Source organism: Syngnathus acus, chromosome 11, assembly GCF_901709675.1.
Source record: "Syngnathus acus chromosome 11, fSynAcu1.2, whole genome shotgun sequence".
NCBI lineage: Eukaryota > Metazoa > Chordata > Actinopteri > Syngnathiformes > Syngnathidae > Syngnathus > Syngnathus acus.
In genome coordinates, this window is record NC_051096.1 from 6,829,100 (window position 1) to 6,855,352 (window position 26,253).

Below are 26,253 nucleotides of genomic sequence, written 5' to 3' on the forward strand. Positions count from 1 at the left end.
AATATTAGTCAAATCAGTCAAATCATTCTCAATACTACCCTTTTTTTGTTCTTGTTCTTGTTGGTTGTTCCATGTAATTCATGTGACTGTACAGTGGAAATAAAAAGTCCACGCAAATACTAAATACAAATCAAATATGAATTATCTCATGTATCTTACTTGAACGCCACAAATATTCACTCCTTTATTTATTATTCACTGACAAGACGAGTTTTGGCCAGACCAACTTCCATTTTTTTTTTAAATGTATTTTACCTTTGCCCAAGTTCTTCTCCTTATCCTTTTGCGTCTGTATTTTTCCTCGCTAACGCTTGTTCCCCCGAGGTTATCAATTCCATCCACTTGATTCATTCATAAAGTAGGCGTGGCTCGCGCGTGCGTAAGTGCGCACGCCTGTCTGCCTGTCTGCCTGTCTGCCTGTCTGCCTGTCTGCCTGTCTGCCTGTCTGCCTGTCTGCCTGTCTGCCTGTCTGCCTGCCTGCCTGCCTGCCTGCCTGCCTGCCTGCCTGGCTCCCGGTGGCGGCCATGTTGGAATGTTGGATGTAGACGGGGGCGAGGAGGGGAAGCAGGAACAGCCGAGCGGAGATCGAGCGAAGGGGGGGAGAGCGAGACATTGAGGGGGCGAGATTGCAGCGAGACTGGAGAGAGATCGGAGCGATAAAAACGCCGTAGATAACTACTTCGGGCTTTCGCGGTGCACGTAGCGGATTTTCCTGCAACTTCTGCCGGGTTTTCAAGTCTACAAAAGTCCTTAAAAGAATGTAAGTAAACATTTCGACTTCACTTGTACTTGAGGAGCGAAAAGGAAATGATGGGGCGCGTCGGTTCACTATTTCAACGCTCGAACTGTCAGTGTTTTTGCCACTTTGTCACTGTATTAAAGTGTTGCATATGAGTTGGGATTTGGTTTTAATGCAACGGAGTTGTGGGAAAAGCATGTTGCAAGAACCGTTGGCCTCACAGAGTCACATGGAGTTACATTACCTCCACTTTGACTGGATTAAGCCACTTTTGTGCTCCCAGATCCAGGTGCCCTTTTGGTCGGGTCCAGACTTTTAAAAGGTTACATTTGTAGAACACCGCAGACCACCTTGGGCCATCTTATGCAACGTTAGACCACGTTTATCCCCCCCCCCCCAACCTAGTGAACTACTTTCTATCAGATAGTAGAACCTTAATTAGCTATGTGTGTGCAACATTTAAAATATTCTCAAACATCTTTAATGGACGATTCCCTATGGTAAATATTTGTTTTGTTGAATCTGAGTTTCGAACTTTCAGAACTTTATAAAAGGGTTCCTGTTGTCAAGAACTGACAGCATATAATCATGTTTTTATTCTTATTAATGAGTTCCCAAATTAAATGAGCAGACTGGCACTCAAAACATGCATAGAAAAACAAATCATTAGGCCATATAATTCAGCATATTTCACAATAATAATGAACTATATTTAGAATTCTATATGTACCTGTGGTTAAAAAGCAAAGTGTGGAGAGTCTCGAGTATCCACACACTCCCCTTTGTTTACTTACAGTTGACTCACTTGACTGTAATCTTAAATCAGTCTCAAAGTCCTTAAATTGGTGACTTTGAAACTACCGTATCGTCCACTCCAGTCCATTTCTCACTTGCTTAAGAGTGAAAATTGCAAAGCACACGTTGGAGTGATAATTTGAAATGAGCAGAAGTGTCACATTATAGATGTGCTGTGTAGTGGCGCACCATTTGCCTCCACTTCATATTCCAGATGCGAGCGAATGCTAATGAACTGCAGTATCCACTCGAGATGCAGCCTTCATTTTTCGTATTCGTCTCGATGTGCGCATCATTTTTTACACGGCTCGTGAAGAAATGCAGGACCACTCAGGTGATGCGCATCGAAGTTCTTCATATAAGCAGATTGCAAATGACCTCTTTAAAGATGCCAAACAGATATAGATAAGATGAACCCGGAAATAATTTGGTGACGACCTTCCCTCTGTCACTTTCATGTTAGTCCTCTGACACATGAATGTCACATGACGCAGTGTCGTGCGACTTTGAAGCCATATTTTCTTTCACAATTCGTGGTTGAATTTCAAAATGTACGAGATGTTGGACTGACAACATATCATCAAGGTTTTATAATTTGAGATGCTGATCCAAAATAAGGATTGTTTTTAAAAGTTTTCTAGAAAGCGTCTGCGATAGAGTTTGGATCGGCCAACTGATTTGACTCTTTTCGTGTGGTTGGCTACAGCTGACTAATACAGGCAGGCGTGTTTGTGGTGTGCGTGTGTGTGTAAATTGTAGAGCAGTGCTTGTATTTATAGTAACACTTGACTACTCTCGAAGATCCTACAGTCAACCCCCGTAGAAAAATCTTGTTCCCACTTTCTTGCATTCTCTTTTTGCCACAGTGGGCGAAGCAATTAATTGCGAGACGCGCAAAAGGGTGACAAAAGCGGCAGTCTAGTGTAGCATGACTCTGGCTGATAGCAATCACTTGTGTGTTAGAGGAATGCTGAGCTCCTGAATAAGGTTGTGTGTTCTGTCCTTACTACATGGGCATGCCACTTTTATTGGTTGGAAGCCAGCCATTAACTCATTCACCGCTAGCCCAGTTAAATGGAATCTTTGACGTCGGTCAATGGCAGTGAATTTTGCGTTGGATTCGTTTGGGCTGTTGCTTGTGATTGATTGTGAAGATTGAATATCACCATTATGCTGGATGGATGTAAACATCACAAGCTCAGAAATAGATGCGCCGTGATTGGCCATTGCCTCAGCCCTTAGGCACTGTGATGTCATTTGCAGTTGACGGCAAGTTCTGACTCTTGAGCCCTTCCACATTGCTGGTTGCAAGGAGTGTGTTGTGTAAAAAGATGCTCAGATGTTCTTCAAGTGGTTTATGTGGATCAACTAGTGTGCAGGGTAGACTGCAGTCTGCCACAATGGCAGGAAATGACATCATTGCTAATGACCCGTCCCTCCTTGGGGGCATGCACATACCCGGACGTGTGCGCAAAAACACACACTCGTGCAAACCTCCTTGAGTCCCTTCACTGTCCATTTGAGGACAGGAATACAGACAAAGTGGTCCTCATGATGTCAGCTCATGATAAATGGAGCTGGAACGTGGTGATTCCCTCTCGTGTGGACTCAAACAACAGACTCAACGGGAATAATAGGACTTAGTAATACTGCCCGGCCGCAGTACCGCAAAAACACGGAGACGCACATCTTGTAAAGTAGTTTGCCCTCTTCTCTTTGCGTATGTCTGTGTGCGTGTGAGATGGAGGGAGCCGTCGGCGTAATTACACGTCGACAAAAGAAAGAAGTCATTGTCGTAAAGACGAGAAGTGTGCTGGGGTGAAGACAAATGGTAGGAAAAAGAGAAATACAAGACAGAGTGGAAAAGGACCAACGCATGTGAAATCACTTGCAGCTGTCTATATAGAAGGATTTTCAAAAAGATGAATTGGAGGAACTTTGGGGCTTTTTGTGACAGGATGTTTATGTTTTCACCGCCTATTGTTCTGTATATATTTTTTTCCCTGCTGTCTGTGGCCATTGTCTGGTTGAAGGCTAAAAAATCTTGGGGTTGCTCCCCAACTGGAAATCGTTAAGACGATTTTCAAAACTCTGCAGCGCAGAGGGAGTCCTGAGTCACAAATCGGTGTCAATGGGATGACCTCATCTTTGCTCATCAGGCTGCATCTCGCTCACACCCCGTCAGAATAGACAACTTCAGTGGAACACCTGGAAGCAAGCCAGCGTTACGGCATCGCAGTCGCACGTTTCGAGACATAACTGGAGCTGAGGTCAGCTGTGGGTAAAATACCACTGTGTCTGTATGTGTGTGTGTGATGAGTCACCCGCAAACGCTGTCCTTTTACACAAAGGTTCATTGAGCAGTGGTCTTCGGTCTCCATTCTTCGAGCTGGTTCCAACCTGTTTTAATGTGATGGATTTTCAACTTTACGCAGGCAGGAAATGCGCTGAATAAACAACATTTATTTGGGACCCTCGTTGAAATCGCCTTGCCACAAGAGGGCGGTGTTACTACACGGCGAACAGAGACCGCATCATGTAGGATGGATGTGTGTGTGACATCTTGGCCTACTAATCTGCTGGCCCATTAATCTGCTTTACTCTTGAGCAACTCTGGTCTTGCCTTGTGGTCTGTTTGAGATCAAGAGGGGGGATTGTCTTTCCTCTGTCTCATGCATTTAATATGTATTAAAGTTTGATAGAATTTTTTTTACATCATTGTCAGTCACCAACAAAAATGCAACCGTACATCCAAATGACAGTCGATATATTTTTCTGGACAAACAGTAAACCTTTCAGGTGTGTGTCCTGATTTTTCTGTTACTACCCCCAAAGTTGGACTTGGTTCTTCTTGTTCCGCGTGCTGGAAAACACTCTCTTATGGACCGACTGAACCCTTTTGTTTTTCTCAAAATGTATTTTCAGCCGTCGTTTTTCGCCTCCTTGGCATTGCATTTTCTCTTGCCTCCCGCTTCTGTCAACTCAAAGTGACTCGTACATCTGGCTGCCTCTCGCTCTCTCGCTTTTCCCCTTCATCCCTCTCCTGCTGGACAAAGATTCCCCCTCCCCCTTCTTCCTCCTCCATCCATCCATCCACTCACTCATCTCCCTCCCCCTCTCTCTCTCTCTCTCCTTCCCTCTCTCCTCCGATTCCCCACTCGTGTGTGTCAGTGTAGTTGTAGTAGTTGTAGCGCGGGATTAGGAAGGAAGGGGAAGGCCGGTTTGTAAACTGAGAGTGACCACAGAAGCCCGGCTGGGATTTGGGCTTTCCCAGTATAGCCTCCTTTCATTTGGTTAGTAGGGGGGAATCTTGCGCTTCTTTTTCCCCCTCTCTACTGGACTTTAAATGGAGGGATTATACCATGGTAAGGTTTGACATGGAGGATTTAATGCATGTGTCATGTTCTATTTGCCGTAGATGAAGTTTTGAAGAAGGTGGAGAAACCGGCACATTAAAAATCCAGTGCGACGTAAACTGACTTGCTTAAACTATTGTTGCCACTTTGTGACACTTTTAATTCCAAATCAGCACTTTGAAGCGTGCATGCAGTCAGAATAGAACTTTAAGAGGTGACATAATCCTCTTTCTTCTTGATCAAGAGGGTGTGTGTGTTTAAATGTCAAGTGTGCACACAAGGAGGCTTTAAGTGGGCGCATGTGTGGGAAGTTGTGTGTGGGGGAGTGGATACGGATGGTAAATTAGAGGCTTGTGTTGTGCATCCTTACATAGACTCTTCTTGTTTTTGTCTTGGGCACAGCCATATGTATATTTCGGTTTGCGGTATTTTGTTTTGTACGCCTTGTGACACAGAAAACAAGCAAAAGTTGTTTATTTCTAGGTTATTATATGGCTCGTGAGGTTATGGAAGACTTTTATTTGAATATTCATTTTGACTGTGTAAGAAGGTCAATACCGTAAAAAAAAAAAAGAAAATTAGATCAATGCTGAATTAAAAAAAAAAAAAAACGGTGAAGCCGCCCCTGCGTGCTAATCCCGGCGAACACGTTATCGCCGCCCCTCAACGAGTGAGCGTGTGTGCTTGTGAAGATAAACGCTGATTGGCGTTCATTATGCATGCTGTTTTATGTTTGCCAATTTGATCTTTATCGGAACTTGACTGATCACATAGGAAATGACTTGTGCCATCGAAGACATAAAAGTGGTGTACCTGCTTGATGATAAATAAAAAAGACTTTAGCGTTTGACTTTCCCCTGTAAAAATTGCTCCAAATAGAGTCGTCATTCTGTCAATTTATCTCCGTCAATAAGTCACAGCTTTCCTTTGCGTACAAAAGGCTTGATTTTCCACGCATCCCCGCTGTGTTTTTGACTAGCAGGTGTGCTGGTCGCCTCGGGCGCAGTTCTGTTGAACGCTAGACCGCATGCTCCAGTAGCACTTCTTTGTCCGCAGGGTCGTAGACACAACCTGCGCGCCTCCTGCTGAGCACTGAGGTGGGCTGTGCACGTAACCGACAGTCATGCTTTCAAGAAGCCTCTCTTTCGCTGCAAATATCTATTTCTCTCTTTTGTTTGGTCTTTTTTGCCGTGTTCCTTTATACTGTACAAGGACTGTGAAATGTGCATCAAGAGAAAATGTGCAAATCATAAAAGTCACACCTTAGGATTTATTGGTAATTGAAGGCCATTTGTGGCTCCACTGTGCACGCACACACACACACACACACACACACACACACACACACACACACACACACACACACACACACACACCGGTTTCGTATTACAAAGTGTTGGTCGATAAACTATACGACCTGAGTTTGCACTTCCTCTCTGTGGCCTTTCTTGGCATTACATCATCTTTGTTGATGACCCTCTTCTGTCATTTCACTCTGAGTTAGTGCGAGTGTGTGTGTGTGGACTGTATGCAGCCCCGGTTGTCGAAAGCACTTAACGTCCTGACCTGACTCAGGATCAGTGACGCCCTAACCGGACCCAAAAGGCTGCACTTGGACAATCCGATGCTGACGGGCGAGTCTCATGACTTGCCATTTTGTAGTTAACCTTAATCATTCAAGTCTGTGCATTTTAATATGGCAGCGCTTTTGTTTCCCACATTCTGCAGAAGTCCTTTCCGCTGTTTCTCCATGATCCTGGGACCTATTGATTATCCTCAATCCATATGCCATTGTTGCTTCCCACTAAAATCAATCTGCTTTCTATTTTTTTTGTCTTACAGATATCTCCAGGATTGTCTACTACACAGGTGAGTGACCCCGTCGCCCGCCCCCACTCTTGCCTAATTTTATACTCATTATCATACAGCTGCTAAAGGCTCGGTCGGATGAGGTGACCAACAAAGCTTCTCCCTGACGGAGAACAGAGGAAGTCATTTGTTTGCGGTGTTACTTAAAGGTCAATGCACCACGAATGGCTGAAATGAGAAAGTAGGTTCCTTTCTGGTTGCCATGTTCATCCCCAAAGCCCAGAGAGTGCAAAATGAAGTGAAGGCAGCACTTGGGCGTATTACGATTTGTGTGCACTGGCAATCGAGTCCATCCATCTGTGTGCTAATAAAAATGCACATGTGCAGGCAATGCATGTGGCAATTTTCGAGATGAAAATAGAAACATTTACAATTAGTTTTCAAAGAATTATATCATTACAGAACATTTTTAAGCCCGGCCTGATTTGAGGGGGATTCCAGTCCATTCCTGTGACGTCACAACCCTGATGGGCAAAAGTGGGAGGGCATATTCATTGAACAGTCCCGATGTTTTACCGATTAGCATATTCCTCCTGCTCCTCCTCTCGCCTCTCCCTATTCAACTTTCACCCGTGTCGCGCTTGTCCTCCTTTTCCTCTCATTCTTCCCCGAGACAATGGTCGCCTTCGCCGTCGATCCTGCATCGCTGCTTCTGTCCCTCTCTTTCATTGCACACCGCCGTTGCTAAACAAGAGGACGTCTTCCCATTGGCTAATCGAGTGTACGTGCACCGGTCTGGAAAAGTTTTCTTTTTTCTTCACTGTGAAAAGCTATCCAAATTGTCTCTCGAGTGAGTCACGTCACACTTCCACGGCAACGGTGTAACTATGGAGCGCAGGCATGGGGCAGGAACAGCCCGTTAACAAACAGCCTGCTTGTCGTCAGAAAAAAGGGGGCCGTCGTGGGGAGCGATTGAGAGAACCTTCTGGACTTTCAGGACCTCGGGCTAAAGGACTCCAATGTGGCATTGTCACAACTCCCAACTTGAAGGATTTGCTCTTTAATGCCGCTGGAAGTGGCGGATCTCGCATGCTCGCCGCTTTCATCGCCCTCGCCCGGGACAAGTTGCGGCGTCATGCGTGTTTGTGAGGCCGCCAGCTGCCTGTCTGTGCTCGGCGGTGACGGACACTGCCAGAGACTGACATGTGTTTCCATGGCGACGAGCGGCTGTAGCCCCTTTCCCATATGTTGGGGCCGAGGTAGGGCAGTCATTTCCCTAATAGGGGGACTCCAGTGAACGCCGCCACTTATTCACCGTTTGCTATTCACAGATTGCTCCCCCCCCCCCCCCAACAAAACATCTCAAATGAGAGAATAGCTTTTGTATGATGAGTTTGTTTTTCCGCTTCAACCCAAGTCAAGACACACATGACGACAAGAGGCATTCCCAGATGGGTTTGATTCCAGGAAGTTTGTCAATGTCAGGAAAAATAAACACCGTGGTCCATTGTCTCGCTTGGGTCGTAGAATGGACGAGCCTTGACCTGGCCCAAATAATCTTAATGTGGGAAATCTTTTGCTTGTTTTCCAGAATATGACAGACACTTAGCCGCGGCGGTGTCAGCAGGGAAGACCATGGCGACGCCCTACGTGGATCCCAACCTCAATCACGCCCTGCTGGACGGTGGCGCCAAGTCGCGGCTCAGCGCCGGGGGGTCGGACCGTACCGCCGGCGGCTCGGTGGACAGGGTCCTCAAGGTCTGCCATCACTTTGAGCCCAACACAGAACTCAGCAGCTGGTCCTCCAACATCCGATACGGGGATGCTGCTGATGTCCGGGTAAGATTTTCAGATTTCAATTCTGTCAAAATGAATCAAATTCAAAACGGCAAATTCGGCTCATGACATTTGACTCGTGTTAAACCGAGGACCCCCTGTACCACAAACAACACCACTCAAATAGTTAAGCGGTCTCCCTCTATATCTGGGTCAACCCCCCAACCCGACCTCTGCCAGAGTTTTTACATGGCAACACACATATGCTAATGGGCATGTGATATCTGGCAGCTTGTTTCAGCGTGGACGTCATGTTCAATTTGTTGACGTTGGAGACAGCCATGCGTAAAGTGATGCGCGATGAGAACCCACTGCACCAATGCTATCAGTTGAAGTGACGGTAATATCACATCCTTGTCCACAGGGAATCATCCAGAAGATCCTTGACATCCACAAGGTGCGGTGGACGTCATGCTTCGGCCTGCGTCTAAGCAGCAGCGGCCAACCCAGAGACCAAGTGCACTGGCTTCACCCCGACATGGGCGTGTCGCACGTCCGTGAGAAATACGAACAGGCGCGCCCCAACGAGGAGTGGAGGTGAGTGGATTTTCAGGCGGAGAGAAGCTGCATTTGTACAATGCACTTTAAAGATTCATCTGCAATTTCTCTCCGTGGATGAGGAAAAGATGTCATCATTTATATTTTAAACCAAGTCGAGGGAAAGGAGGCGGAGCTGCTTTACTTGATAAGAATATTCAGCCATCATTAGCTTACGTGACATTTTGACAAAGCCGCAGCTATCTTGTGTAAGCCCGTGGCGGGCGGACGGCAAAGCAGCAGGATTGATTTAATGGGAGTCGCCTCATGAAAAATCCAGCAGGCCCCGTCTGTTGTACGGCGGATTGAAAGGCTCGTTGATCACTTTTATTGTGGCGCTCGCCACTAACGCCATTGTACATTTCGGACCTTTTGCACCGTGGTCCTATAAAGAGAGAAGGAAGCAGATGTCACCTTTGTCCGACTAAGTCAACAACACTTTTCTGCTTGTGTGACGATGTCGTTTCTTTCTTTCTTCATTTCTTCTCTGCAGGTATGAACTTCGGATCCGATACCTCCCCAAAAACTTCCTGCAGCAGTTTACGGAAGACAAACCGACCCTCAATTACTTCTACCACCAGGTACGAACACACATTTCATCTTTCATGAAACACGAGACATATGGCGCTGATTGCCTGGTACTCATCTAGGTCAGTAGGGCTGTTTGTGTTTGTCAAAGTGCCATTTGTTGCTCGGCCATATGAATATGTCTTGAAATAAACATATGCCTTTGTTGCTTGCATGTGTCATTGGCACACCAGGTGAAAAATGACTACATGGCACAGATCGGGGATCAAGTGGAGCAAGATGTCGCCCTTAAACTTGGATGCCTGGAAATCAGGTGAGATGCACGTTGAGTGCCCAGCGGTTTAATTGCTTGATTAATTCATTTCTTGAAGATGTTAATAATGAAATTGTACAGTTCATTTCCTTCGGGTCTACTGATAAATGCGGAGTCTGCTGTTTAGCGCAGATGATTTAATGCTCTGCTCTGATTTCCAGGAGGGTGTATAAAGAGATGGGAGGGAACGCCCTGGACAAGAAGTCCAACTATGAGCTGCTGGAGTAAGTACTTTCGGGTTCCAACTTCCAAGCCCGCCGGCATGTTTTGCAAACTCGCCCACTTTCAACTCCATACATTTGTTTTTATTCATGTTCAAGATTGCAATTACTCACAAAGGCAAAGCTGCTTCGCGCGGCAGACTGCTAACGCTAACAAACCGGGCGGCTTAACGAGGCCGCTTGGCTCCGACTCTAACGAGCTGCCCGATTTTTGCCTTCGTCTTTTCTTTCCGAGCCTACAGCCCTAATGAGCTTGCCAATGGACAGAGAAAGAATCATTATGTATCCTGCTTCCTGCTCATCCCAAGTCTTTGTCCTCTTTGCAATCTTTTTCTTTGTTATTTTGTCTCAATCTGTCCCAAAAGATGTCAATGGTCTGCCAAGCAGAACTGGAAGGAGAAGCACTCCAGGCGTGACAGTTGGCTTGTTTTGATCATTCTGCAGTTCGTCAAACATTCTCAAAGCAAGCAACGTGACTTTTAAGTAACACTTGAAGTTGACCACTGTGTAATAAGATGAACTAAGACTCAAATCAAATAAAAAAAGTTATGCTTTGAAATTTAGGAGACATAGTAAAAAAGTGGTATACGTTGGCAAGCTTCTCTGGTCATTTTCATTTTCGCCATTACACTAACAGCCGCATGCTATTTACAAACTAAATTTGTATCCTGAATTTGTCTGCAAGGCTTGAAGTTAACAATTCCCACTGCCTTACAAGTATGCAGAGAAGTTAACCGCTGTATAATGAGACAAAAAAAAACTGAAAGTAAAACCACTTGCCTTTTGATGCCCTTTTAACACTTAACTTGTTTTTTTTTTTTAGCTTTCACGTGGTGAAATTTGTTTACGTTGATTCCTAAATAATTGTCATTCCATTTCACATTGTGTGATTATCACAAATTTTCAATCCAATCCAAAATATTACCGTACGGCTTTGCTTGACTTTGCAAGTTAGAGATCGTGTCGCGAGTTGACTTCCTCACATTCTGCTTCCCGATGTTCGCTTCCCACATCCACTTATGCAATGAGCTCGGATCAGATAGAGACATTTAACATTCCTTTGTGTATTTACCGCATTCTAAACATTCCCTCCTCTCTCTTGTCATCTTAACCTCTGTGCACAGGAAGGATGTCGGTTTGAGGCGATTTTTCCCCAAAGACCTGCTGGACTCAGTCAAGGTGAGAAGAACGCTAAAAAAAAAACATTACTCACAGACTTATGCTGCAAATTTGTTGACCGTTTCCCTTGCAAGCTTGAAACGAACACATTGAACTTTACATTCCTGTTTCACTTTGGAGTATTGACTGCATCGAGGCTGTTTTTATGTGTGCCGGCATAATAGCGGTGTCAGTGATAAATTTACGGCACACTTTTACGGGGCAGGGTGTGTTTGGAAAGGCGCGGTGACCCCAAAAGGTCCTGCAGGCGGCGGGGGGAGACAGATGCTCCGGCGAGAGGCGCTCGTGCTACCGCTCGTGCGCAACCCCCGGGGTCACGTTTAAACCCACTTTCTCCTTCCAACAATGAGGAAGGAAAGGGGGAGGTACCCGCCTCCCTTCTCCGTCTGCCTATCAAGCCCAGCTGAACCCCTCCCCTTGCCATCAGCTGCCCTCAACTTTAGCTCCTTTTCACAAACATGGCACATAAAGGCCCTCCTCCCATCCTTGAGGCACCCACACGCGCACTCAAACGTCCATAAATTGGACTTGAATGCAGATGTCAGGGTGGCTGTTGTTGTTTCATTGTATTTATTTGAGCACGCATCTGTTAGTTGCTTGACAATGGTGATAGGCAGAAAATTATTGATGGGGGGGTCATCTTATATCTACGGTTTTAAATTAGCTTTCATATCGTTTAAATCCGTAACACTCCTCACGCCACAGAACGATCGAAGTTTTGATTTCCAAATATTGTTGTGAACATCTGCAGTTGTTGGGCACATATGCATTGATACGAAGTCGGGGCCGGAGGAGGAGGGGGGGGGGCACAGCTGTCATTTGTGTGGCTGTCTTTGAAAGTCTATAAGGGAATGGGAGTCATTTAATGGGATTATTCTCTTTCCCAATAGACTCCACTTGTCTCACACACACGCAGAGAAAATAAAAACAGATGGCCAAGGTAGTAAAGGGTGACTGATGTCAGGGTTAGGCAAAGCCTTCTACAGAGTCCATTCATGCCGACAGGTCTGCAGGATTAGTTAAAAAAAACAACAACAACAAAAGCCTTGTGTCTTTATAGACAGTTTAACGTCAATGACACTGTGTGTACCACCGTTTAAATTAAACGTAGCCGTGTTTCACGTGGAAGGTTAATGACAATACGTCCGCAACCATGTCTTATTTAACAGTCCTTGAAAGTTCATTTCGTCCTCCAGCAACCTTGTTTCTTCAATTATTAATGCGCCATAGCAGCCCAACTGTAAATCTGCATGTGCCTTTAAGTCAACCTCCAAACCCAATCTCTTCTAATCTCTTGTGGTGAGCTATTCACAGTTTGCCTAAGCCTCTCTAGCTGATTTTCATATCCTTCGCCTAGCAGGATAAGTGCCCAAGTCAATTTTGTAGCGCAACTGTCCAAATGGTGGATTTTTTGTTGTTGACTACTGCGCATCTGTCCACGCTTGGGGTAACTAGTTCGTAATGTTGCGGTAATTGTCGGATGCGCTTGCTTGTCTCTCAGGCCAAGACGCTACGTAAACTGATCCAGCAGACGTTCAAGCAGGTGGCCAACCTCAATGATGAGGAGTGCATCCTCAAGTTCCTCGAGATCCTGGCACCCATCCACCGCTATGACAAGGAGTGCTTCAAATGCGCCCTTGGGGTGAGTAGTTCCTTGTGTAAGGTTGACCCCTTGTGGTGGCTTTGAGTCCTGCATGCATTGCCTTGATGAATACTCTTTGTTTTTTGCCTCCTCACAGTCAAGCTGGGTGATCCAGGTGGAGCTTGCAATCGGACCCGAGGAAGGCATCAGCTACCTGACAGACAAGGGCTCGACGGTAAGTGACATTTTCCGTGCTGCTGTTTTGGTTAGCAACAAAGAAAAAGCAGGTTTCGGTTGTCCTTTCGACAGCCAACCCATCTGGCGAACTTCACCCAAGTGCAGTCCATCCAGTACTCGGCCATGGAGGAGAAGGACCGGAAAGGAACGCTACAAGTCAATGTTGCAGGAGCCGCCGAGGTACACTGACACGGTCTTGAGTTTTGGTCAGCTGTATCCTTGATGAGCAACCTGTGCGCACGCGTGTGTAGCCTCTCACCGTCACGACCGCCTCGCTGACCATGGCGGAGAATTTGGCCGACCTGATTGACGGCTACTGTCGGCTCATCTCCATGGAAACGCGCTCTCTCATTGTCGGAGTACAGAAAGGTAGCGCCGCGTGTAAATATGTACTCCATATTTATATTTTACCATCATGCTGAGATGGTGATTTGTGTAGCGAGCTCATGTTGTTATTGTGTTTGTCCTCTAGAGGGGGAGAGAGCGCTACCTTCCCTTCCAAAGTAAGTGCTACTCCAAATTTGAAGTTTTGTTGAACCTCAGCTTCACTCCTTTGTTATTTTGGTAATTCTAGGCTCAGGCTTACTGTATTTCCTAAAATAGTGGCCCCCAGGTGTATCCTTCACTTGAACAAATAAACCCCCACCCCAAGTCGACGATTCCTTCTTTTTTTTCTTCTCCCGAATAGCAGTGGGTAACTGTAATTACCTCACTTTCAGTATATTCTATTTTGTGGTCACGCTCGAGTGTTTACAATCCAGGGAGCAACATGACTTGACATTTCCTTCCAATTCGCGCTAATATTGTTTTTCACTTGATATAAACTACCGGCAACATTGCTTAAGGTTCTTTTACTAAAGGCCTCGACCATCTGCAGTTGAGTAAATAACCCCCCCCCCCCCCCCTGCCTGCTACACTTGTAAGTTTGTGTTTATCCCTCAGTTGCTGGATCCAGGTTTAAACTCTCTCTTCACCTCTCGTTTTTTTTTTTTTTTTTTTTCTGTGTGTACCTTTCTCTTGCTGGTCAAATAAGGAGATAAGTTTGGCAGCCAAATAGTTTCCGCTTGTGCAAGTCTCCTCCTCTTTTCCTTGGCCTTCACTCTTCCCTTCCGCGGGCCACCACAAAAAGGCAGAGATAATTGCCGGACTTTGAGTTCTGAACACGTTTCTATTTGTAGGTTGTCTAATCATGAGAAGAAGTTGGAGGCGGTCAAGAGCGGAGTGAGAACCATCTCGGTTTCAGGTAAGTCAGGGAACGCCGTGCTCGCGCTATCACAACTTTCCTAGTGACTGCTCTGCTCTTTCCATTTCCTCCAACATCTGTTTTTTCTCTCACTGTTCCTGTCTTGTCTCCTTCGTCCTGTTTGTTTACCTCCGCGTTCGGCCCCTTTCTGCGCTCTGTCCGTCTTCCACTCACGCCGTCACCCCCCACCTCTCTTTTGTCCTCCTATTGGCCGAAGACCCGATGCCGTCGACTCCTCCCAAGCCAGCCAAGGCGCGGCGTTTCCTCCTCCCCTTTGTCTTCTGTTCTGATTCACCACCCAATGGTATTCCTTGTGATAAGAATGCCTCATCAGATCATGCTAATTTAGAATAAAAGTCAATCTAACAAAGTCATCAGGTCGAATGGCACGGAACGGGGTTGGTTGTGTGTGAGCAAGGCTAAAATCGGCTTTGTTCATAAACTCCCTTTTCTTCTGCTTTTTAAACGTTTACAAAATAATGAAGCTTTGTTTTAACCACAGTCTGAATCTAACATTTGCCTCGCAAGTGGAGCGCAGCAGCACCGTAAAATGATGAGTTCAGCACATGCCTCAACTCTGAGGTCACATTTAATTTGCTGAGTTTCAAATTCAATATTTTATCCGTGTTTTTAGGCAGTTGATTTAAAGCGACAGAGTTGAATTTGCGGCCAGGAAAGAAGACTTTTTGCGATTATTGTCGGCCGAGGCGACAGCCGCAGCTCGGTGCAGTGAGCCATTAATCTGGACGGCAGCCGCAGAACTTTTTCCCAACGTTCTCAGCTGGCGGCTTCCAATTTGACACGCAGGCAATTTCATGTTTGTGATTTCAGCTTCACGCATTAGCAGTCGGTGGAGAAGGGTTCAAATTTGACAAATGATCAAAAGTATTAGGACACCTCATTCCATCTCTTCCACAGAATTCTGAAGTGTGCCATTTTTTGGGGGCGGATTCCCTAAGCAATTCTGTCTGTTTGACATCCGCCACTGGAATTTCAGCGTTCACCTCAGCCATTCACACAAATATTTACAAGTGGCTGCAGACGACACGGTGTGGCGTCTTCTCGCCACTGCCTTGCGTGCGGCCGCTTTGTTTACGCATTTATTGGCGCTTTAACTAACTGCCTGCGTGTTTGGCTTTGCGGCCATTTTGTGACACGACTAACCTCTGCTTTCTTTCTTTGTCTCCTCCTCCTCCTCTGCTTTTGCATGCTCTCCCGGACCCTGCAGAAGATCTTAGTGGGGATGGTAAAGTGATTAATCTCTCTGTTGTTTCTTATTTCATGTCGCCTAAGTGTGCTGTGGATCCGGGCCACCGTTACACACGTGTTCCTTTTCAAAAATAGCGTTATGAACTGTGTGTAGAATGACCAAAACTCGAACGGCCTCATTTTCAACCAGTTATTTCAATTATATGCTTTGCTACTAAAACCAAGGACACCACCACAGCAACGATGGGATGTTTCTCTTTAAGGGAATTTCTCCTCATGCTTCTCTCTCTCTCTCTCTCCACAAGCAAACATGCACACGTGGACTGACATATATTCTTGCACAAAGTCATGGCGAGGGAGAGGTTTGCTGGTTTCAAGCCATGCATTCCTGGCTATAATGGGCAAACACACACTTTAAAGAGAGACTGGAATTTAATAAGCCAAGGCTTGTTTTGTTTCTCAATGACTGGAATGTTTTATTGTTAGATAAACCATAAGTAATGAATGAAATATGATTGTTGCGGCTTTTTCTTATTTTTTTGAACCTCTCGTATTTTCATGCCGCTCATATTAAATTACAACAACATGAAAGTCAGTCGTGTGTACTTTAATGGTTTCCACTGTTTTAATTGAGCCGGACCCGCTAGCTCCCACCTGGCTTGTTGCTGCTGAAATATTTGGAGTCGATCTCGAATTTAAGAAACAGATTCCTGGTGTTCCCACAGAGAGTCCACTGAATCGGACAGCAGATGTTCGACTCGTGTTGCTAGCAGCTGAGTCTGCAGCCTGATTTTATTTTAAACACCAACCATCTGGTTAGGATGGATTCCGTCCATCCTGCCCTCCTCTTTTTTTCCCCTCTTTCTCCTCCTCTTTCTCCTCCTCCTTCTGCCTCTCTCTGTTTTTGATTCTCACAAACATCTCTGTTGGACCGCTGCTTCTTTTATTTATGTTTATCTCCGCTTGAACTCCTGCTGGCCTCCTTCTCCTAATTTCTCTGCCGCCATCGCACTGCTACGCCAGCTGCTGTCAAAGAGCTCAGCTGACACACGAGCCAATTGCGTGCGTGCGTGCGTGTGTGTCTCGATGTGTGCGTGTTTGTAACTAGAGAACGAGAGAGAGAGAGAAGGATAAGCTGTATGGGTGTCGCTTTGGGCAGGAGTTATCAAAACAGTGCGACTTTTTTCAGTAAGCTCCTGCACTCCCTCAAAAACGTGCATGCCTTATTTTTTTTGAAACTTTTGAAGTCATGTTTCATTTTTCATTACAGAGACCGATGACTACGCCGAAATAGTGGACGAAGAGGACACGTACACGATGCCCTCCAGTAAGTGCACAATTTCCGTTGGCTGTCTTCTCTTGGTTGTCCTGTAAGCCAAAACAACAAACGGGGGGGGTAGGGTGACGCATGTTTAGTCTCTCCTTCTCCCTCTTCTACTTCTTCTTTGAAAGCAAACTTAAATCTGCCATATTTTCTTTGCATGCCTGCGTGTACGCGACATGTCCTCCCCGCCAAGTACGCCAACTGTGACTCGCTTGGATGCGTGTTTTCCAAGCTGTCTTGTCTCTTTCCCGCTTTTCACCTCCCCTGTCTTCTTTTTTTCTTTCTGCACCCACCCATCGCCAACGCAGTGACCTATGGAATAGTGGAAGGTAAAAAAAAAAAAACCCACCTCAAAGCTTTACTTACCTGTCTCATTCTGCCCAACTTCTAAATGCCTGCTTATGAAATTTTCTTTGCCACAAATCATCTCCCTTATTAATATTTTGATCGTTTGATTAAATTCCTTTCATTGACATTCAATTAACAGTCAATTAATCAATAGGGGGTGATGTTCCGGACTACTGTTAACGGTAGCCAATATCCATGTTCTTAAATTGATTATGATACATATCAGTTTATTTGTATTTCATAAAATGGTTTCAGTTTTGTTTAATTACATTTTTATTGATACATTTATGTCTTACCTATTGCAAAAACTGGATGAAAATCTGGTGTAAAATAAAAAAACTTTCATCATATGCATCATCACTTCATGTCTTCTTTTTAGCGCGGGACTACGAGATCCAGAGGGACCGGATCGAGCTCGGTTGCTGCATAGGAGAGGGTCAGTTTGGAGATGTGCACCAAGGAGTCTACAACATCCCGGTACGTTTACACAATGACCAACCGTGTGATGAACGAGCTTGGGTGTCAAGATGTTATTCCGCAGGACAAGCCAGCGTTGGCCGTCGCCATCAAGACGTGCAAGAACTGCACTTCGGACAGCGTCAGGGAAAAGTTCCTGCAAGAAGCGCGTAAGGCGTATGGCCAAGCGAGCCATCCAGTTTCATTCACGCTCGTTGGATTAAATGTGCTAAACGTGCTCCCGCAGTGACGATGCGGCAGTTTGACCACCCTCACATCGTCAAGCTGATTGGCGTGATCACAGAGAACCCGGTGTGGATCATCATGGAGCTGTGCACGCTTGGAGAGGTCCGTTGACATCGTGCAATATTCCTGCGCTTGAATGCATCGTGATTTTTTCTTTTCTCCCCGCGTATAGCTGCGTTCCTTCCTCCAGGTGAGGAAGTACAGCCTGGACTTGGCAACACTCATCCTGTTTGCCTACCAGCTCAGCACTGCGCTGGCGTATCTGGAGAGCAAACGCTTTGTGCACAGGTAAGTCAAGTTGTTTTCAGAATATGTCATCCTGTGACTGCCCTTTTCATATTTGTGACTGACAAGTGCATCTTCAGGGACATAGCGGCGCGGAACGTGTTGGTGTCTTCAATCGACTGCGTGATGCTGGGGGACTTTGGTCTGTCCCGCTACATGGAGGACAGCTCGTACTACAAAGGTGATGATCATCACCAGCTCACCCGTCCGTCCGTCACTTGAGAAAATAGCATGGATGCTTTAGTTGGGCTTTACTGCCATCTAGTGGAGACACTTTCTCAAGCGTTTATCCTCCCTCGTTTCAGCCTCCAAAGGGAAACTCCCTATCAAATGGATGGCTCCCGAGTCGATCAACTTCAGAAGATTCACCTCCGCTAGTGATGTCTGGATGTTTGGTGAGCTTGTCTGCTTAGGACTAAAATGGCGTCCTATGATTGTTGTGTTTATTCATTCATTATTTGCGCATGCAGGCGTCTGCATGTGGGAGATCCTGATGTACGGCATCAAGCCCTTCCAAGGGGTGAAAAACAACGACGTGATCGGTCGCATCGAGAACGGCGAGCGGCTGGCCATGCCGCCCCAGTGCCCGCCCACCCTTTACAGCCTCATGACCAAATGCTGGTCGTACGACCCGAGCAAGCGGCCGCGGTTCACCGAACTCAAAACGCAACTCAGGTAATCGTGATTACAGCACACGCGGCGGCGGGGTTCGCTGTACCGAATGATTCCAATCCATCAATAGCACCATACTGGAGGAGGAGAAGGTGCAGCAAGAGGAGCGGCTGAGGATGGAGATGAGAAGACAAGTCACAGTTTCCTGGGACTCGGGAGGTTCTGATGAGGCGCCGCCAAAGGTGACGCTTGTCTTATTGATTAGCTTCATTGTTTGAACTCTATTCCGGAACTCAACCCAATTTGTGTTTTCAGCCGAGTCGGCCGGGCTACCCTAGCCCTCGCTCCAGTGAGGGCTACTTCTCAAGCCCACAACACAACCACTACCAGGTACGAATCACACTCATACATACAATCGTTCTTATTGTATCAAAACAAAAATTGCACAATCAGCATGACCTCCGAGTGCACTGCAATAATGTCAGCAGTGACTGGTGAGCTACTTCTCACAAGTAATCCAAGCAGACTGCAGGCATTTCCTCTTGTGCTGAGCTCTTCTACCCATATAAGGAGCGGGACATTTGAACTCAACTCCTCAATAACCCATCTGCAATATCTATCTTGCAGGTTTTTTTAAGCATTGATTTATATTATGATTAATATTTGCTGTGTAACTTTTGTGTCCACATTCAGCCGACAGCACACGGCGTAGGAGGCGGCTTCTCTGCGACTGATTCTTGGAACCAGCACAAGCCGGAACATACAGCGCTGTGGAGCGCCAACATGGAGGTATAGTAAAGCCGTCACTTTTTAGATTCTCACAGGCCCCGCAATATAACAGCAGCTTTACGCATGACTAATTGGGACATGGTGTCTATTTCAGGGCCATCCTCAATTTGAGGAAATAAAAGTATTGAAGGACTTTTTGTATCTCGCAGGACACGGGGTGTGCAGGCCAAACGCTCATGGAGGAGAGGCTTATGATGCAGCAGCAGCAGATGGAGGACGACCAGCGGTGGTTGGAGCAGGAGGAGAGCTTCATGGTTACGTGAACCCGCCACCATTCTCATAGAAATATTCAAGGCTGCAACTAGTCCGGTTTAAGCGATGAGACGGGAAGTGGGATTGGCAGGAGGTTAGGGACCAACGAGGAACGAGGTGCGGATGGAAAGAATTGAAGGAAAAATAGAGGGGATCTTTTCCTTGACCAGCTCCTCCTCCTTTTGGAAAAAAAACCCCTCCTTTTTCCTATTTCTGCCGTCTACTTCCTCTCTTCTCTTAAAATCCGTCTCTACCTCTTTTCTCTCCTCTCCTTCCACATGAGCGCCACTCTTTTTCTCAGACTCCTTTTTCTCCCAGGATGCAACTCTTCAAGGCATGCTTCACCACAATGGTACAGGAGCAAAGGGACAGAACCAGGGACACATTGTTTCCTTTTTTTTTTTTGCTGCTCCTCTGGCGCAACGTAGTATCTAATAAAAGTTGTGGTTTTTCTCCAGAAGGCTGAGCCCAGGAACAGCCGAGGGAGCATCGAACGAGAGGACGGCACGCTCCAGGCGCCGGTCAGTGCTTCTCTTTCCATATGCAAGTTTCTTCTTCAGTTGGTGACCACAAAGATGCCACAAAATGCTCAACCTGCCCCTCCCTGACCTGTTGTGTGTGCCGTTGCCTCTTTGTGCAGGGTGGAAGCCAGCATATCTACCAGCCTGTGGGTAAACCAGGTAGGAAGAAGCAGACTGAAATGATGTGAAGTTCGCCACACCCATGTTTAAGTTGCTACTGCGAGTAGCAAATCATAGACCTCCTACGCTTGGTAATATTGATTTCTTTTATTTTTGCTGTTGTTTGTCTTTTAGAGCACGTGGCTCCACCAAAGAAGCCTCCTCGGCCCGGAGCCCCCGCCCACCTGAGCAACCTGTCCGTCCTCGGCCCCGTCGATAGCTACAATGAGGGCGTGAAGGTACGTACGTATGTCCTGCTCACAAGTTGACGAATGTGTGGTGCCGCCGCCATCTCATGCTAACGCCTAACAGCATTTGGGCTAACTTGTTGTCCCTCGCTCTCTCCTCAACGCCCCCCCCCCCCCCCCCCATGTCTCCCCAAATAGCCGTGGAGGGTAAGATGATCCGTGCGTCCTAGCGTAGTGATTCAGTAGTCTGGGAACTCATTTGGTGAATAATTGAAGAATGCCAAATACAGTGGAACCTCCAAATACTTTTAGGGCCCTTGAAAAAGGTGGTCCCTCCATCGTGTAAGGCCTCCAACAGTGGTACAATTTCAATTTATTGCCACATAGGAAAGTGTCTGGCTACTCAAACTTTACCAAGCAGATTCTAAAGTAATTTAGCTTAGTAAGTAGCTGAAAGCATAATGACTACCATGGAAAATTACAAGAGGAAGACTGGTTAAATCCTACTTTAAACCCCTAACCCTACTTTGAAACCCTAACCTTAGCTTAAAACCCTACTTTTAAACCCTAACCCTAGTTTTAAACCCTACTTTGAAACCCTAATGCTAGGTTAAAGCCTACTTTGAACCCCTAACCCTAGTTTTAAACCCTACTTTGAAACCCTAACCCTAGTTTTAAATCCTACTTTGAAACCCTAAACCCTAGTTTAAATCCTACTTTGAAACCCTAACCCTAGTGTTAAACCTTACTATGAAACCCTAATTCTAGTTTAAATCCTATGTTGAAAGCCTAGTCCTAGTTTTAAACCCTACTTTGAAACCCTAACCCTCGTTTTAAAACTACTCTGAAACCCTAATCCTAGCCCTAGGCCTAACCCTAGCCCTAGTTTTAAACCCTACTTTGAAACCCTAATGCTAGGTTAAAGCCTACTTTGAACCCCTAACCCTAGTTTTAAACCCTACTTTGAAACCCTAACCCTAGTTTTAATCCTACTTTGAAACCCTAAACCCTAGTTTAAATCCTACTTTGAAACCCTAACCCTAGTGTTAAACCTTACTATGAAACCCTAATTCTAGTTTAAATCCTGTGTTGAAAGCCTAGTCCTAGTTTTAAACCCTACTTTGAAACCCTAACCCTCGTTTTAAAACTACTCTGAAACCCTAATCCTAGCCCTAGGCCTAACCCTAGCCCTAGTTTTAAACCCTACTTTGAAACCCTAATGCTAGGTTAAAGCCTACTTTGAACCCCTAACCCTAGTTTTAAACCCTACTTTGAAACCCTAACCCTAGTTTTAAATCCTACTTTGAAACCCTAAACCCTAGTTTAAATCCTACTTTGAAACCCTAACCCTAGTGTTAAACCTTACTATGAAACCCTAATTCTACTTTAAATCCTGTGTTGAAAGCCTAGTCCTAGTTTTAAACCCTACTTTGAAACCCTAACCCTCGTTTTAAAACTACTCTGAAACCCTAATCCTAGCCCTAGGCCTAACCCTAGCCCTAGTTTTAAACCCTACTTTGAAACCCTAATGCTAGGTTAAAGCCTACTTTGAACCCCTAACCCTAGTTTTAAACCCTACTTTGAAACCCTAACCCTAGTTTTAAATCCTACTTTGAAACCCTAAACCCTAGTTTAAATCCTACTTTGAAACCCTAACCCTAGTGTTAAACCTTACTATGAAACCCTAATTCTAGTTTAAATCCTGTGTTGAAAGCCTAGTCCTAGTTTTAAACCCTACTTTGAAACCCTAACCCTCGTTTTAAAACTACTCTGAAACCCTAATCCTAGGCCTAACCCTAGCCCTAGCTTTAAACCCTACTTTGAAACCCTAATGCTAGGTTAAAGCCTACTTTGAACCCCTAACCCTAGTTTTAAACCCTACTTTGAAACCCTAACCCTAGTTTTAAATCCTACTTTGAAACCCTAAACCCTAGTTTAAATCCTACTTTGAAACCCTAACCCTAGTGTTAAACCTTACTATGAAACCCTAATTCTAGTTTAAATCCTGTGTTGAAAGCCTAGTCCTAGTTTTAAACCCTACTTTGAAACCCTAACCCTCGTTTTAAAACTACTCTGAAACCCTAATCCTAGCCCTAGGCCTAACCCTAACCCTAGTTTTAAACCCTACTTTGAAACCCTAATGCTAGGTTAAAGCCTACTTTGAACCCCTAACCCTAGTTTTAAACCCTACTTTGAAACCCTAACCCTAGTTTTAAATCCTACTTTGAAACCCTAACCCTAGTGTTAAACCTTACTATGAAACCCTAATTCTAGTTTAAATCCTGTGTTGAAAGCCTAGTCCTAGTTTTAAACCCTACTTTGAAACCCTAACCCTCATTTTAAAACTACTCTGAAACCCTAATCCTAGCCCTAGGCCTAACCCTAACCCTAGCCCTAACACCAAGGGTTGTCATGTCATAGGTGACGTCATTGGAGGTTCCACTGTTATTTCTGGAGTCATAATCAGTATTCGTTCTAGCAATAGTGGTAGGAAATATAATGTAGAGTCTGTGTATTATTTTGTGTATAGTTCTCTCTGTCTGTATATCTATCTCCAAATCTCTAAATCTGTATCTATCCACATGATTATCCATCTCTGCTATATCTCCTTTCATCTACCCCATCTTTCTCTCATTCCATTTTATTCATCACCATCATCTATTTCTTTATCTGGCGCAGTTACAGCCCCAGGAGATCAGCCCGCCCCCCACAGCCAACCTGGATCGCTCCAACGACAAAGTGTACGAAAACGTGACGGCGCTGGTCAAGTCGGTTATTGAGATGTCCAACCGGATCCAGCCGGCGGCGCCCGAGGAGTATGTGCCCATGGTCAAGGTGAGCGGGGCTAGTCACAAACGCAATATTCCGTGGGACATTTAGAGACTTTTGCTGAGCTTTTATGTGCGTGTGTTTTGCAGGAAGTGGGTCTGGCATTGAGAACTTTGCTGGCCACTGTGGATGAGACCATTCCCGTACTGCCCGCAAGCACCCACCGAGAGGTAAAACCACACAGCTGACACAAAACCAAAGCTTGCAATGCCTTTGTCAGCATTTTTTCATAGAGTGACTAAAATAAACTTGATTTCATTATCATGGGACATCATCCCACCCGCCATAGATCGAGATGGCCCAGAAGCTGCTCAATTCTGACCTGGCAGAGCTGATCGCCAAGATGAAGCTGGCGCAGCAGTACGTTATGACTAGGTGAGCGCCGTACTGACTTTTCTCTCCCCTTTGTCTCGGTGTTGATGTGGCGCTCGTCTCGTCTTTGTTTGCAGCTTGCAGAAGGACTACAAAAAGCAGATGCTAATGGCGGCGCACGCCCTCGCTGTGGATGCCAAGAACCTGCTGGATGTCATCGACCAGGCTCGTCTCAAGATGATCACGCGAACACATTAGTGAATCCTGAAGGATGCCCAAAAATGCAGGGACAAGATGGATGTCTCACCATGGAGACAGAGACTTGGACAGCAGAAAATGTCGTCGCCATGTTTTGGTGTCTTCTTGTAATTTTTTTTCTTTAAGAAAAATTTCACATTTTTTAAAATAATACAGAGTAAGTAAAATGTCCCCTCTTCTTTCAAGTACATAATAAATTATTCATTTATTGTAATTTTTATCTATTGTTTTTTGTTTTTTTTTTACAAGAAACTGATATGAAAAGAAAAGTTAGCATGTAGCATTAGTTCTGTTACCTAAACTACAGAATGTGGAAGGACTCCATCTTATAATTAAATTGAAATTTAAACATTTGCCCAAGCGGAATTGGCAACTGGCCAGATTTAATTACAGATTATATAAAATAAAGAAAAAGAAGACAAAAATAATTCTCATATATTTAAGAAGATGAGTATTTTAAAAGATTGTGACTTTTCAATCACCCTGTACATTTTCAAAAGTAGCCTTTTTTTTTGAAAGACGTCAAAAAAATCTATTTAACACGTGAGGGCTTGTTTTGAAGGAGTTTACTACATTATGAACTGGAAAGCAGATGAAGTGGTGATGATTTTTATACCATTTTTATGTAATTATATATATATACACACACACCCCTAACCCTAAACCCCAAGCCCTTACCCCTAACCCTGCTTTTTACACTACAAATCAAAGTGACAACATTTCAGACTACAATCCAATACTGTGAATAGACCAGAGTCACATTATTTGTTGGGTGAATGGCGACTGCAGTTTGGTCAGCCGGTTTGAACCTGATCAATCAATTCCCAAATGGATGGATGCATTTTCACAAAGGTTCTTTTGATGTTTTTCCCAGCACTTGTCTCAGGGAAGACTCAAATCATGTACAAATAAAGACACTGTTACAAACACGTTGCTGTTACGCCTTCATTTATCATCAAATGAGCTTTTTGTTCGGCCAGCTTGTATACGGGTCGTTTGCATCCAATTTGTTCAGTGTTAATTTTGCACCTACCAGATCACGATCAATATGGCTGGGGCGCAGTCCCACCCTGTAACACTTAACAAGCACGTAACGAGAGTGAAAGGGTCAAACATTTGTTCACGAGCCCAATTGGGATTCGGTTATCATGGCAGTCTATTCATTGGTTCTAAGGTACACTTGCAAAAAAAAAATCGAAATTTTCACGGCAAGGTAGCATAACGTTTAAGATTTGGTCTGGTGTTCAGGAGACCCTGGTTCGAGTCCTGCTCTGTGTCACGTTTACATTTATTGACACAGAAGAATGTGTCGGACTCGAACCCGGTTCTCCTGAACACAAGGTAAAAGCATTAACCACAAGACCAATTGGGATCTTATTGTAGCCCGCAGTTTTCTGTATTTGGCTACGACTTTGAACATGCACTAGACTACTAAAATTCGTGCCATGATGTCCGAGTGGTATGAGGTTTGCGCTTGTGTCCGGAAGACTGGGGTTCGAGACCCGCTGTCAAACGTTTACAAATTGAAAAGACAGACGAGTGAGGATCGAACCCGGATCACTTGAACTCCAAGCAAAACCTTTAACCGCTCGACCACGTAGGAGATAATGTAATCCTTAGTTAAGGAGTAGATAAGCATCACTTTGAGCTCACTACAGAACTAGGTTCTTTGGTAAAACTGACAATTTCATTGAGTTCAACCAATAGGCTTTAGTTGAATGGTTTATGCCTTTGCCTCCGGTACATGGAACCCTGGTTCGAGGCCCGACCTATCCAGAAGTTGACTCTTATACATTTACTAACTAAAAAAAATTTTTCCTTTTTTTCTAATGACGTCATCACTAGAAGAGTATAAAAGGCGCCAAAAATCGAGATACTCATTCTCTTACACACTTCTGACGGCGTCACATCGTGCTGGTGCACCTGCTGCTCCACCTGAATTTCTACAAGACCATTAAAATCTTTGAAAAGGTAAAGTGTTCATGATAACGTTGCCTTTTAAAACTGACTGCTTTTGCTCTCTTTCAGCGTCAAGATGCACTTTGGGCGTGCTACTGCTTCCACCTTGCTCACATGCAAGCTAAAAAGTT

The 26,253-nt window shown here is 45.1% G+C and overlaps 2 protein-coding genes across 24 annotated transcripts in view; one reads left to right on the forward strand and one right to left on the reverse strand.

The window, feature by feature from the left end:
- The window catches only part of rpz2 (rapunzel 2), a 33,793-nt gene extending 16,878 nt beyond the window's left edge, over nt 1-16,915 (reverse strand). For 2 of the 5 annotated variants that reach the window (XM_037264858.1, XM_037264861.1), the window contains exon 1: nt 8,029-8,034. The gene's annotated coding sequence lies outside the window, so the exon portion shown is untranslated. Of the gene's footprint in view, nt 1-7,401; nt 7,406-8,028; nt 8,035-10,306; nt 10,314-16,883 lie in introns of those variants that run through there. The other 3 variants (XM_037264860.1, XM_037264863.1, XM_037264857.1) reach the window with 3 other exon arrangements.
- On the forward strand, nt 555-25,092 carry LOC119130864 (focal adhesion kinase 1-like). Of its 19 annotated transcripts, none has more exons than XM_037264846.1 (37): nt 555-760; nt 6,733-6,759; nt 8,291-8,538; nt 8,900-9,072; nt 9,566-9,653; nt 9,834-9,913; nt 10,075-10,137; nt 11,259-11,313; nt 12,815-12,955; nt 13,053-13,130; nt 13,205-13,312; nt 13,384-13,501; nt 13,605-13,635; nt 14,311-14,375; nt 14,593-14,679; nt 15,604-15,621; nt 16,855-16,911; nt 17,217-17,237; nt 17,636-17,733; nt 17,798-17,882; nt 17,960-18,060; nt 18,131-18,246; nt 18,324-18,424; nt 18,549-18,638; nt 18,714-18,918; nt 18,986-19,097; nt 19,171-19,245; nt 19,549-19,644; nt 19,794-19,898; nt 20,355-20,417; nt 20,537-20,576; nt 20,712-20,815; nt 20,963-20,971; nt 23,444-23,599; nt 23,683-23,763; nt 23,883-23,968; nt 24,043-25,092. In XM_037264846.1, the coding sequence occupies exons 3-37, from the start codon at nt 8,335-8,337 to the stop codon at nt 24,161-24,163; spliced, it is 3,231 nt and encodes a 1,076-aa protein (XP_037120741.1). In that variant the 5' UTR covers nt 555-760; nt 6,733-6,759; nt 8,291-8,334; the 3' UTR covers nt 24,164-25,092. The 19 variants fall into 19 exon arrangements, with proteins under 19 accessions (XP_037120741.1, XP_037120740.1, XP_037120731.1 ...); XM_037264845.1 differs by lacking the exon at nt 555-760 and adding an exon at nt 4,440-4,899; XM_037264836.1 differs by lacking the exons at nt 555-760; nt 6,733-6,759 and adding an exon at nt 7,321-7,958 and having other exon boundaries at nt 20,358-20,417.
- Nucleotides 25,093-26,253: the final 1,161 nt, after the last annotated feature.